General features: G+C 46.4%; 2 protein-coding genes across 7 annotated transcripts in view; one reads left to right on the forward strand and one right to left on the reverse strand.

The window, feature by feature from the left end:
• The window catches only part of HN1 (hematological and neurological expressed 1), a 40,128-nt gene that overhangs the window by 8,508 nt on the left and 17,707 nt on the right, over positions 1-13,913 (reverse strand). For 2 of the 4 annotated variants that reach the window (XM_040649521.2, XM_040649520.2), the window contains 3 exons: positions 11,003-11,143; positions 8,207-9,142; positions 3,306-4,345 (listed from right to left, as the gene is read on the reverse strand). In XM_040649521.2, the coding sequence (XP_040505455.1) occupies positions 11,130-11,143 (14 nt within the window). In that variant the 3' untranslated portion in view covers positions 3,306-4,345; positions 8,207-9,142; positions 11,003-11,129. Of the gene's footprint in view, positions 1-3,305; positions 4,346-8,206; positions 9,143-10,641; positions 11,144-13,913 lie in introns of those variants that run through there. The other 2 variants (NM_001389423.1, NM_001389422.1) reach the window with 1 other exon arrangement.
• On the forward strand, positions 3,066-12,015 carry SLC16A5 (solute carrier family 16 member 5). 3 transcript variants are annotated; one of them, XM_046902254.1, is made up of 5 exons: positions 3,066-3,144; positions 3,963-4,259; positions 7,167-7,310; positions 8,266-9,132; positions 11,043-12,015. In XM_046902254.1, the coding sequence occupies exons 2-5, from the start codon at positions 4,040-4,042 to the stop codon at positions 11,276-11,278; spliced, it is 1,467 nt and encodes a 488-aa protein (XP_046758210.1). In that variant the 5' UTR covers positions 3,066-3,144; positions 3,963-4,039; the 3' UTR covers positions 11,279-12,015. The 3 variants fall into 3 exon arrangements, with proteins under 3 accessions (XP_046758210.1, XP_046758211.1, XP_024997563.2); XM_046902255.1 differs by having other exon boundaries at positions 4,013-4,259; XM_025141795.3 differs by lacking the exon at positions 3,066-3,144 and having other exon boundaries at positions 3,816-4,259.

Genomic DNA, 13,913 nt, shown 5'->3' on the forward strand with positions numbered 1-13,913 from the left:
GCTTATGCCCATAAAACACAGGGTAGAGATCACATTTTGCAGTTTCTGCCCCCATGTCCAAAAACACAACCCTAGGCACACAGTGACTTGCATTTCCCAGCATGGTGAAGAGTTACAGTCCCTTTCCCAGGAATCACAATGGCAAACACTGCAACGCTTCTGGGTGTGGGCAGGAGGAGCAGGACCTGGGAGGGGGGGGGAAAGAAGAAAAGGCAGCATGGCCAAAGCTGCCATGGCTCTCTCAAAATCATCCCCCATAAATTCTGGCAATTCACCCTCAACCTCTTATCCACCTTATCCAAGGATACAGGGAGCTGCACCCCATACAGAATACTGTATCATGAGAAACAATTAACAGGAAAAAAGATAAAAATAACTAGCAATGAAGGTTCAAGTCATCCCTATGCTGCAGCTGAGACCAAGAAGGGAAGCTGCTGGACCTGAGCTATGCATAACCCAACATAAAGGAAATAGGGCCAGTGCTGGGAGGGCTGCAGGGTACTAGGGCAAGGAGGCATCCCAAAAAGAGAGCAACACCTATGTACCATCATTCCAGAACAAGGCTGTTTCCCTGTTTGCACTTACCACACAGCTAACAGAAGTAGGATTTACACCTCATTCAAGCAGTCAGTCATTAGCTCCCCATTAATAAGAGTGAGAGCCACCTCCAGCATGAAGGTGCCCAAGCACATCTTTCTCAGACTGGGCTCTGAAGCCATCCTTCTGGACACCAAACACCCCCAACACACACAGGACAGTCATAAGCTGCATGGGGAGGAATGCAGGAGTCAGGAGGGCAAGGACCAGCATGCAGGAGAACCACATGCAGTCATTCACCAGGGCAAGCTGTATCTTGCCAAATTCCTCCAAGCCAGTGGAAGTTGTCAGCACTCGCACCACTGACATCAGTCACTCCAATTCCCATTTCCTACCTCCAAGCCAACATCTCCAGTACTGGGTGAGAGTCATTTTTGCCCCTCCCCTCCCCCCAAAAAATGGATATCCCACCTGGTACTCCACCTGTGTTCTTGGTAATTGATGAGCTCAGGGCAGTCAGGCAGAGCTGAGATCAAGCCAAGAGAATAGGGATAGTACTGGGACATCTGCCCAAAGGCTGTGCTAGGTAAGGAGCCAGGCTTAAATGCAACTGGGAATCAAAATAGGTGGGGAGAATGTGGGGGAGGGGAGTCAAGTCAAGTCAAGTCAAGTCAGATGAGGCTGCTCAGCCTAATTAGGACCTATCAGTGCCAGCAGGGCTCTGATACCCTTTGCAGGGGGAGAAGGTGGGAGCAATGTTGTGATCTTGAGAAAGTCACCTGGCACAAAACGCAGGATGAAAACGAACTTAAGAAGTCCCTTATAGAGGTGTTTACCAAGAGAAGTGCCCGGCTTTCCTACCCTCAACAGACACAGTGACCTCCCCCAGAAACTTTACTGCCCAGCTCCGCTTACAGTAAACGTCTTGCCTCTGTGCACACAGCCTATTTTACATTAATAAACACATGCCTAGCTCTCACTGGGTTGAGGTGGGGTAGCAGGAGGATGCTGCACGCCATGCAGCAGGATGCAGAGTTAATGTAGTGTGAACTAGAGAACCTTTCCTCCTGCTGCCCTCTCTGCTCCCAGACATAGGTATCCTCTGGGCTCAGAGCCTCCCCTTATCCACACTCCTGCTTTCTCCTCCTGCTGCTGTGACCCTATTAGAAGTTTTGGACAAGAATTGGGCTGCTCTTCCCCCCACAGGGGTGCCCACCAGCTGCTGGTTCTCACTGAGCCTGACGTATAGATACCATCATCATCTGCAGGCTGAATGTAAAGCTCTTCCAAGGAGGGGAGCTGTGTAAATGCCCCACGTGAATGCACACAGAGCCACCAGCAGCCCTGCTGTGTGCTCTCATCGCAGCAGCTGCAGGTCCCCCATCACAACTGAGGGAAAATGGGGCAAGGGAATGGGGGACAAGCACTGTTCGGGCACTCCTGATATGCTGCCATAAGGAACAGCTCCAGGGCTGCTGCTCTGCCCAAAGGAAGTACAGTAAAGCTTGAACCCAGCATCTTGAGGGTCACTGCAGGAAAAACAACATTGAGAGCTGAAAGAGAGAAACCAAAGAGAGTGGCTGGAGCAGAGACTGAATCCACCTGGACACACAGCCATCTCCAGCAACGTCATGAGCTGGGGCAGGCAGCACTGCTGACCAGTTCGGCTCTAACCAACACAGTTTGCAGTAAGCACCCACGTGTATCTTGCTGTGAGCCCCAGTCCAAATCCAGGTGCAATCAGCATGAGACAAGCATTCGAGCTTGTGGGAATTCGCCTCTGCTTTCACTGGTCCTGATCTCACATGATTGAGGAGCAGGCTGAGGACAACATGGCCACTCCAGAGCATGCAGCAGCCTGACACATTTGCACTCAGGAAGGGTTAAAAGCCATTTTTGCGGAGCCATTCAGTGGGCATGGCCAGCTGAGTGCTGAACAAACCCACTGCCTTCATTCCACACAGGCAGAAAGCAGTGAGAGGCCACCTGGCAGCCGGCTGTGCATCCTGGAGCTGCTCGCAGCCTGAGGCGTGGCTGATGCCAAAGGTTCAGAGGCTGTGGGGATACGCTGCCCTGCAGCCAGCGGCAGGCAAAAGCCATGGCAAGTGTGTGACCCCCGGCTCTGCTCTCCCCAGTGAGCCTGAGCTGCAGAAATCTACTGCTGGACACGCTCAGACATTGGACAGGGTGGCTGGCAACAGAGAGGAGCTATGCTTCTGCCTTTTTTTTTTTGGGTTTGCTGTTGCCGGGGAGAGGTTTTAGGCTGTCATCCAGCAAATTCACACCAGAGAGACAAGCACTTGAATTAGTTGCATTATCTGCACCCAGCTAAAGTGAACAAAGGATTAAAGTGTGCTGAGCACCACCACCATGATTTGCATGTGAGAGCCCCTTCCCACGGGCCCCCTCTGCTTGCAGCCCTTTTTTCCCTGGCCGCAAGCCAGCCGGCACAGCAGCCCTGTTTACAGAATGATGCTGAGGTTAACGTTGCAAAAGACTTCATCAGAGCTTTTGGGCACTGCTGAAGCAGAAGCACCCAGCACGCCACGATGAGCCACCTGCGCTGCGCTTCAGCCCCTCGCATCGCCAGGCCTGGTCCAGCCCCAGGTATGGAACTGATTCTGAGCGTGTTGCCATGGCGAGCTTGAAATAATGAGCAAGAACAAGTTATTATTCATTTTTAAAGCTGCACGCAACACTCACTTGTAGCTATTGTTGTAGGGGAAGGACATTAGTCGAGTGCTAAATAAATACTGTGCGGTGCAAACCTTATGGGCACTTTTCCTGAGCTTGTCCAGATGCCAAAGATTTGTTTTGTGCCTTTATTCATGTGAAATGCTCTCGTTGTTTCATGCTGCTGATCTCACAGAAAGCAAACCTGGGATCTCTCAGAAGCAGCTCCAGACCTAAACAGAGATGAAGCAAAAGCATATCTGAGATCGCTGGATACTAATTAATCAGTGACTTCTAAAATGTTTTTTCAACACTAGTGATTTGAACTGTATGCGCAGTACAACTGTATGCTGCCACAGGCAAGCTTTATGTTTCTATTTTTCTTGGCATTTGCACAGTTTTTTGCTCACTCCTCTCAGTGTGAGGACTTGGTGACCTTAGCAATTGCCAGCAAGGGGACTCTGTATGATGAAAGCAGGTGAAAGGGAGAATAAGGGCAGAACTGGGTAAGGCCAGTTCATACCTCAAGGGAGGTGTGGTCCCGTTCTGTACCTGGCTGCACTCACTGTCTTGTGCAATATAAAAGGGGAAGGCAGTCATTTCTCGAGCAATCTGCCAGGATCCTGCAGAGAGAAGGAAGGGAGGTCCTGGAAGAAATGCAGAGCAAGAAGTCCAGAGTGTGCACTGCCAAGGGCTTGGGACACGCTGGTGCCTCCGAGCGCAGGGAATACCCGCAGCCCTTGTCTCCATAGGTCCGTTCCCTGGGCTGAGGGCTGCATGGTAGCTACACTCCCTTCTCCAGCAGGCTGCCTGCGAGCAGAAGGAAGCCATGGCCCAAGGAGGAGCAGCAGCACGGGGAGCTGCCAAAGTCCAGGACCAGGGATGGGCATGGATGGTCCTGGTGGCCGCAGTGGTGCTGCAGGGGCTAACGCTGGGCTTCCCCTCCTGCATCGGCGTCTTCTTCACTGACCTCCAGCATGAGTTCCAGGCCACCAACAGCGAGACGTCGTGGTTCCCCTCCATCATGGTTGCTGTGCTGCACGCAGGTGGTAAGTAGAGGCCGTAGGGATGCCCTCCGCTGCCTCCTGTGGCTCCAGAGTGGACACAGGGCCTTGCGAGGGTACTCAGCATTTCCCTGAGGAGGAAGGGACAGGGAGGTCTGGGCAGGGTGCTTGGCAGTGCAAGGCACCTCCCAGCTACTTCCATGTCCACAGAGCCCAGCACCAAGAGTCTGCAGATACCAAGTTCCCATCCACCACTCTTAAGAGATAACCAAATCAAGGAAGGTGAATCTCTTTCTCAGCCCAGCTTCTCCAGAACAATGAGAACTTAGTTCTTTTTCACAGTTATTTTTAAATAATCTGGCAGGTAGTGCTGGATCTTGGGTACTTTCTTCCATGCCCTTTCACATGCCAGCTCTCCTCCCCCAGGCCACCAGCTGAGGCTCAGGACTGAGAGCAACTCCTTGGGTAGTGGCACGGCGTGCAGCAAGCAGGTACTGCACAGCTGGCTTAATGCAGAACTTGGGCTAAGCAGCACCCTGGAGCTGAAGGGGGTGGACGGAGGGTGCTGCTTTGCGGACAAGGGAGCGAATCACCCCAGGAACACTAAGCACTTTTCCTTCCCCAAAGAAAATGTGGGAGTTGCACAGAACAGGGCACCTAGAGCTCCATCCAGACTGATATTTCTGCATAGGAGAGTAAACACACCCAGCAGCTCGAGGGCTTCCCAGTAAACTGTTCATGCTGCTGCTGTCTCCTCCTCATGCAGCTCCCATGCTTGTGGGATAAACAGTCCATGTGAACTCCATCTAGCAAAGTGTATAACTCCCATGTACCTGAGCTGCTTCCCTTAGTTCATACTTGCCCTCTTCCAATATTGCTGAAAGGTGACACAGCAGTATGGGGGGAAAAAAAAGCAGAACCCTGAGTCATACTGATGTGATGGCTGCAGCAGGTTAGGTCTCACTGTGCAGTACTTGGCTAAGAGCTGGACATGGGGGAAAGAGTTTGCACCTTAGCAGAAGCAGCTGGGCCCAGACTTGCAAGGCATAGAAGGAAAGACCTCAGGCAAATCAGCTACAGAAGGAATCGGCACTGAAGTTCAACAGAAACAGAGCAGTGCCGTGGCTGTTTGACTTGGGAAGCTGCTGGGCATGACCTGTGGTCTGGTTGCTGTTAGTGGGAAGGAAAAGAACAGAAGCCAGTGGCCCTGGGCATGGTCCGAAAAGCAGCTCAGTCCCAGCATGCCTAGGAAAGACAAGTCTGGCAGCATCTGTAAGGAAACATCAATTCTATCTTCAATAATGAAGTAATTGTTTTGTGGGAGGCTGGGACCGCAGTGGAAGTTAATATAAAGACAGCCAATATAGATCCAAAAGGGATTAATTACACAAGGAAAGAATAGCCTCGTGGTGATCACATGCACTAACAGAATTTGTAAGGGCATCGCAAATATAATTCTCCAGACTCACAGTAGTACAAATGCAGCAGTTTTGTTGGAAAATAATGCAGTCACTAGTTTGCTGAGCTTGATGAATACTTTTCCAAAGGCCAGTCGAAGTCCAAGGTGAAAATCTCCCAAGCTGATCAAAATACACACAGCTATAGTCCTAATGTTCATAACGTCCAACTGCTTGCTTGATTATGCGGATTTTATTTCAAACCAAGTCTTGTTTTAGGTCACAAATATTGCACAGGTTATTTTCCCCACACTGACTGATTCCTAATTCTGAAGCTCGCAGTCTTTTTGAATTTGCTTACACAATATTAAGTGTTAGGAGGGGGAAAAACCCTGGAAAGCGGATTGTGGTAGAAACACAAAATGAAGCTGCCATCAAAGCCTCCTCTACCAGAACGTGCAGAGAAACATTTCCCATTGGCAGCCTGCAGGTCTGAACTATTCTCATCCTCTCCCAAAATCCATGACATTAGCAACCTTGTAATTTACCCCACTCTCACAGAACTCACCAATGAACAGCCCATGAAAATTAAAGAACCAACTAACCTTAATCACATGCCTCCATGTCTATCTGCCCATCGGTTTTGCTGATGAAATAGCAAAACTACTTAGAAAAGCCTGCAAACAACACACGTGCACAAGACCCACATTTCTGCTCCACCAGGAACACCTAGGTCTTGTGGGGTTGGAGCAAGAGCAGGGATGTGCACAGACTGCATGGAGGCTTGGGTTGTTGTGCCTACCCACTCTGGCCAGGTATGCTAAGACAGACATTTGGAAAGAGCTGTACTGACAACAACATTGTACTGTTTTCATGGAGAGATGACTTTCAAGACAGCTCCATAAGCTGGAGCTTGGATATCACCGCCTGAAGCTTAGACTGATTCCAATGCAAACATGCATATGCCTCTCTAGCAATTTTCAAATTGTCCCCCTCAAGGACAGTCCCTCTTTTTCTCCCATTCTTGATCTGTTCCATAGTCAATCTGCCCTCTCTTGCAGGGAATTTCACCTATGCAGCAGGACAGCAAGGACAATTTACAGTCTTTTGTGGCTGAATATTTGAAAAACACAGTGAAATGAGAGTGAAAATATATGAGCAGAAATAACACCCTGTTCAGCATCTCTTACTCAGAGGCATGGAAATTCAGGTCCTATCCTTTTCCAAATTATCTGTAGAACTGATACAATGTGAGAACAGATTTCCAAGATTTTTACCTACTACCAATCACAGGGAAGCTTAGGAATCCTATTTCATGGCCAAAACCCAAGCAGACCACAGGTGAACTTCCTTCAACTAACAAGCTGACCAAGCTCTTCGGACAATCAGGGAATGCATTTTCTACTTCTGGTTCCTTCCTTAAATTTCACTGCTGGGACAATCTGCAGGCTCTCTAGCCTAAATTGTTTGATAACTGCAACATTCTAGCACCCACAAAACAATTCTTTCCTCCCTAATGGCTTCCTTTTTATTTTATTTCTCTGACTTCTCCCAGGGCCTCTGTGCAGCATCCTTGTGAAGCGCTTTGGCTGCAGGTTTGCTGTCATGGTGGGAGGGCTGCTCAGCAGTGTGGGCATGGTGTCCAGCTCCTTCTGCAAGTCCCTCAGCCAGCTTTACCTAACAGCTGGCCTCGTCACTGGTAAGTACAAGGAACAGCAGCAAAACCCAGCTACTGCACTGGGAAGTGTTAAAAGTCTGGACTAAGCACTCTCATTTTTCACTTAGCTGTGAAATAGAATAAATTAAAGCCCCACAGCTCAGTAGGAACTGCATGCTGGATAGATTTGCCCTTCACACCCCTTTAACACACACCCCACCCAGTCAGCTCATATCAACATGCTTCTCCCTGGAAAAGGCTACGGGTCTCTGAGGGTGACATGGAGAGCAAAGATATCTGTTCTCCTTAGGAGCTTCACAGCCTTTTGCCTTTGAAGAGAGGATTTTTTTCCATCTTGAAGTGCAATGTTGGGATAACATCCTTCACAAATTCCCTGGGCATGGACTTCACCACTCCCAGTCTGGGGAGATGTGAGTTATCTTTCTCTAACCAAATATTATGTTGGTTTTGAACAGAAGTAACAGATGGTAACTTTTCCTTTCCAAATATTTCTCCTATGTAATTGTTTTTCAACCCACACTATTTTTCTAACAAAGAGAAATTAATTTGTGAAGCCAGATCACTTTGGGACCAAACCTGTTGACTCTTGCAAGCTAAGCTCTGTGTACAGCACAGAGATGAACAATAATTAACTCCCTGAAACCTGATGAAAGTGTCAGGAAAGCAACTCTGCCTGCTGAATGCAGTATAAAACCAAGTCCTGGTAATTGTTCCTGAGAATTTCAGAACAATCATGGGCATGGCAGTGTGGCCCAAACATCAGCTTAGAGCAGTGTATTCAGTACTCCTGAGAATACGGGGAATTTAAAGTATACACAACATCCTTCTTTGCCCCTCATTCGGGATAACTGATCATTAATCACTGAGGGCTGTGATGAAGTCATCTGTGGGTACACCAGGGTTTTGGGCTCTTTTACCTTGTAAGACACTGCAGAGAGATCATATGCTGTTTTCTCTTTCGTTCTTATATCTTTAGGTCTGGGGTCATGCTTCAGCTTCCAGGCAGGAGTGACTGCACTGGGCTACTACTTTGTGCGGTGGCGAACGCTGGCCAATGCCATGGCATCCACTGGTGTCTCTATTGGTTTGACATTGTGGCCACTTCTTTCTCAATACCTGCTGGATGAGATGGGCTGGAGAAATACTTTTCTCATCTTTGGAGGAATACTGTTGAACTGTTGTGTTTGTGGAGCTGTTATGAGACCAGTGAAGTTTGCACTGGGATCACTACTGCAGTTTCCCAGTCCAGAAGAGGAGCCAGGGAGAAGAGCAGAAGAGGTTCAGCTGTCCAATGGAGCATCTTCTCCTCACCTAAAGCTCCAGGAACAAACCAGGAAGATCGCATGTTTCCAGGCACTCCAGAAGTACCTGGCTTTTGATATCTTCTGTCAAAACAAAGGGTACCAGATTTACACAATTGGAGTGACATGGATGATGATGGGGTTTGTGTTACCCCATGTCTATCTTGTACCTTATGCCATCCAGAATGGGGTGGATGAACGCAGGGCAGCCCTCCTCATCTCCATTATTGGATTCATCAACATCTTCATACGCCCTCTGACAGGGCTGCTGTCAGGACAAACAATCTTCACAGGGAGACGCATCTACCTGTACAGCCTGGCCGTGCTCCTCTGTGGGCTCAGCAATTTCATTTGTGTCATCTCAGCCAAATTCAGCATGCTCATCTTCTACTGCGTCATCCTCAGTATAGCCATGAGTGGCATCGGGGCCCTCACATTCCAGGTGCTGATGGATGTGGTGGAGATGGACAGGTTCTCAAGTGCTCTAGGGCTCTTCACCATCCTGGAAAGCATCACTCTCCTCATTGGACCCCCTCTGACTGGTGAGAAAAGCTATTAAAGCAGATTGGATAAAAACAAGGTTTTTAGACACTGATGACAAGTGTTTGGGAGCATATTGAAGAGAAATGAATGAGTTTCCAAGTCCATGCAGGCAGCTGAGTTATGCAGACGGAGCAATATGAAAGGGAGAGTCAGAAAGGAATGCCCTTCTCACAGCTGAACAAGGATAATTTCTGTAGCTGCCCAAGTGTCTCTGAAGCAACAGCAGACAGTGAAAAAGTTGCACAGTTGGCAGGCAGCTTCAATAGGCATGACAGCAATGAGAACTCCTTTCCCTCTGAGTGGCAGAGCACAGAGAGGAATTACAGTAGTAGGATTGTGCTGTCATAAAACTCTCACTGCTTTCCTAGTATGCACTGATTTATCTATGAAGTCTCAAGAAATTGCAAACATCCATACATCTACAGTGATCAGAAGTACTACCAGCTCTACATAATTGAAGAGGCTTATAGTAAAAGCTCCTTCTACTCATTGTTATTCCTGGTTCTGGAGTGTATTCACTTTTCTCTAGAGGCAAGAAAGGAAACTAGTTATGGCCTCAAATCTAATAAATTACTCGCAGATTTCACAGTTTACTCCAAAAACCACTGAATGACTTGTCCAAGAAGTACCTGCTCCTGCAGTACAGCAGCAAATTCAAAAGACTGACAAAGTTCAAACCTGAGTGTGAATCCTTTACTGGTTTTAGTTCTCTTCCCCAGGCACTGAATTGTGTCCCATCCAGCAGGAAAGCAAGTATCTTTTCCCAAGAATGGGATCATGTGCACTATATGTCCTGTCATTCCTAGGCAAAACGTGTTAGTTGCTTTTCTCAAAGTGCAGAAAAAGTCTTGGATGTCTCTGGCAGATGGGCAAAACTGAGAGCTGGGAATATTCAGCCTGGAGAAGAGAAGGCTCTGAGGAGATCCTATAGCAGGCTTCCAATACGGAAGGGGCCTACAGGAAAGCTGGGGAGGGACTTTTTATAGGGGCATGTAGCGACAGGATGAGGGGAAATGGTCTTAAACTGGAGTAGGGTAGATTTAGACTAGATATCAGAAAGAAATTCTTTACTGTGCAGGTGGTGAGATACTGGAACTCCCTGGAAGTATTCAAGTCCAGGCTGGACAGGGCTGTGAGCAACCTGGTAGAGGGAAGTGTCCCTGCCTACAGCAGGGGGCTGGGACTAGATCCTAAAGGTCCCTTCCAATCCAAACCATTCTGTGATTCTATTGAAACAAACTACAGCAAGATAAGCTCAATTTCTTGTTGGAGATCAAAAATCTCCAATGTTTCTATATATAAATGAGCAACCTGCTGAGGAGGCATCATATATTTTACCTGAATAATTTTTGCCCTTCTATCTCTAGTTAGTGTTAAAATACTCACTTGACATATCATTCTTCTAAATGTTTTGCATTGAGGCACTCAAAGTTAGTTATAATGCCCACTGTGCTGTGAAATTTTCTCACACTGTTATGAGTTTTCAGTATAGAGGCTCAAACATGTCAGTCTTGGAAAGATTTCTTTATTTATTTGCTGATTTCTGACCTGGGTTGTACTAACGTCACTTGTTCCCAAACCCAGAAAGTGGCAGTGACACAGAGGTCCTCTGATGAGTAAAAAAATCAATGAGTAAAAAAATGATGAGTAAAAAAAAGGTTACAATTTCCTTCGTTTCCGGATTTCTCTGTGGACTGGAAAATACTTTTCACAGAAACAGAAACACTGCCTGAGAAATGACTACAGACAAGCTTTAGAATCTGGAGAACAGATCTTAACTCATTTATGAATGCTTATCTTTTGTACAGGGCATTTTCCTGAACTGGTTAGATTTAACATTTATATAAATGTCATTACAGTTGCCTTTACCACGTATCTCTCTTTAACCAAGCTGTGGTTTTCATTTCAGGTCTCCTGGTGGATATAACCAGTGATTTCCGCTATGTCTTCTACACCTCAAGTTTCTTCCTGATATCAGCTTCATTATTCATGGTGCTCAGCTTCTGTGCTCTGGAAAAAAAAAACAAATTGAAAGACACCTCAAAAGTACCTCCAGACAGGTCCACCATATACAATGAAACGCCAAACGAATCACAGTCAGAAAGTCAACCCACTCTAGCAGTTGTGCACATCACAAGCATATGAGAATAAATAACAATTATGCGGCTGTACAAACCCACACGAGACCCAGCCCTGATGACAGATGAGAAAACAAGTGTCTGCATCCCACAGCCGTCACCCTTCCTCCCTGCACATCCACTCGGTGGGGCTGTGTCAGACTCCATGCGAGCAACATAGTGCCAGCTAAAGGACAGGCAGAACTGTGACAACAGCCATGGCAACCAGCTCTGAGAAATAAAAGTAATGTTGAGCCAATTGATTTAAGTTGGTGCCTTTCTGAAGTCACTGGAATTTCATATACACATTTCTCTCATTAACACTGGTAAATAATTACTGATGGCTATGCACAATGCTAGTTCTTGCATAACTATTACTCGCCTACTCTGAACACACAGTTTTGGTGCAGACTTATATGAACTTTCCTGGTAGCCTCCCATGCTGAGGAGGGGGAAATAAGACAAGCACTTTTGACTGGAAGCGTGTTGTTATTTCCCACATCTCCAAACACAATACGGAGGCTGCCAGATGAGTCACACAACTCAGGCAGGATTCTACAAAGACCAAATATTTTTTCTACAATATTTTTTCTACCAGGTATAGATGCTGGTAAGCTTCAAAAGTTCCATGCCAGAGCAACAAAAACAGAAGGACTGAAACCTTACAGTGTCTGCTGTATATAATTAGTAGTATCTCAAGTGCTTCCTGATGTATCATAAAAAGAGATTAATGGCTTCTATAAATACATCTCTTTCCAGCATTAACTGGGACCAATTCTTTTTTTTTTTTTTTTTTTTTTTTTGGGGGGGGGGGGCGGGAGGGGGGGTGCAGAACAACACAGGGGAGCAACACAGAATGTAGGTAAACATCCATGTATAGGCCAAATTCAACACCATTGGAGTTCCCCCTTGTGGAAATGAATTCAGTTCTTTAGCCTCAGACTCACACCAGCACTTTCATTATTGACGATATTATGCTCAAGCATAACTTAGATATTAAACAGAAATCTGAGGGGACAAAATACAGTAGGAAAAATTGGTGTTAACCCTCACATCCACACAGTCTTTTGACTATAAGAGGCCTTTCCCAACACACTCCTAGGAGTTACACTTGTAAGCAATAACATGAGAGTTGCATCAGCCTTTGAACCCCCTCTGTTGAACTGCAAACTATTTCCTGTTCCTCCTGATCTGAGCAGACATCTCACAAAGCACTGCAGCTGAAGATTGCTCCACATTCTAGAACACCCAAAAGATGTCAGTGAAATGGAAGAAGTAATAGCGTTAAGTTCTGCAGGTGAAACAGCAGTTTCCAAATCAACTTTAGTGCTTAATCTTGAGAACCTCTGTATCAAATTCTTAGCAGTAAAACCACAGTTTTCATTTGAGCTATGGATTCCAGACAAAACACCCCCAGATGAAGCCACTGGAAAACTCACTCCAAGGCCTTCCAAGACTAACAGCTTCACAGCTATTCTTTAGGGCTGGAGAGGTGTCAGCCCTTTGGAAGAGATTCTGCTCCCTCGACTCAGAGGTATCTCTAAGTAGTATTTTACTGTTACTGAACCAGTGTGCTTTGCAATTCCTGATAAGCATCTACTTCAAAAAGATTAGTAGTGAGAGAGATACAAATCTACTCTCTAGTCCTGTGTTTACTACTTTGGAAGATGTAGTTATGTCCCATAACTACAAAGTAAACAGGGATTGGCGGTCCCTCAGCTTACTGAAGCAACTGCAATTCTTCCAGGGAAAAGATGGGGTTTCCTCCTCTATCAAAACAAACCGATGCAGACGGATCAAGTCTCAAGCCTCTTCTAGTCATTACAAATAAAACAGTTAAGCAGCTGAACAGACTGACACTTTCCCTTTATGTAATTCTTAAATTTGAAATTCTGTTCCCTCTTATATTCCCTTCCCATTTTCTTCCAGAAATGGGGCATTACATTGTCCCAAATCCTCCCACTGCTACAAAAGTCCTAGACAAAACAGCAAGATAAGATGTCAGCTACTGCCTGCCAGAATTTATCCCAGAAAACAAAGTTTAACTGAAGGAGTAACAGAATCTCCAGCACCAGCACTGTCTGCAATGCTTTATCCCTAGCTTGCCCATAAGCAAACAAATAAATATCTAATGTATATTTGCAAGACATGGGGAATAACAGGTACTCACCAACTGAGCTGACACACAGAGGTCAGCTCCTCCTACACTATGGCAAAGAATTCTGTTTTAATTATTTCCTAGCTGTACACAGCAGTGCAAGATAACATAGGATGGGGACTTATGAGAGTGTTTTATAGAGCTGATCTTTGATACTCTCAGACTCACTGCTAGGGTCATTGGAGTCTTATGCAGAGGCTGAGAGGTTTCTGGGAAGACAAACAGTACACAAATCAATCCTTTTCACTTTTTTTCATCTTGTTTACTAAGGACTTCCTAACAACCTTACAGAACTTAAGCTGCCTGAAAACAGGGTTATCTCCCCTGGTTATTTACACATACCTTTAGAATCCACAGGTTAGAAACAAATCTCAGATGGAGAACAGATAGCACTTTAAGCTGTGTTTCGACATGTAAATAATGCGACTGAACTGCCATAATAGAGAAAACTAGCTCCCTCCCCTCCTGTTTAACGCCTCTCCTGCCTCTCTTTCCAGCCTGAACT

This window comes from Gallus gallus, chromosome 18, assembly GCF_016699485.2.
Source record: "Gallus gallus isolate bGalGal1 chromosome 18, bGalGal1.mat.broiler.GRCg7b, whole genome shotgun sequence".
Lineage (NCBI taxonomy): Eukaryota > Metazoa > Chordata > Aves > Galliformes > Phasianidae > Gallus > Gallus gallus.

Excerpts from the sequence above, each read along its gene's own strand:
- SLC16A5 (XM_046902254.1), top strand. The coding sequence starts at position 4,040 with ATGGCCCAAGGAGGAGCAGCAGCACGGGGAGCTGCCAAAGTCCAGGAC. Across the intron at positions 4,260-7,166 it reads TGCTGTGCTGCACGCAGGTG|GGCCTCTGTGCAGCATCCTT; the intron begins GTAAGTAGAGGC and ends GACTTCTCCCAG. Across the intron at positions 7,311-8,265 it reads AACAGCTGGCCTCGTCACTG|GTCTGGGGTCATGCTTCAGC; the intron begins GTAAGTACAAGG and ends TTATATCTTTAG.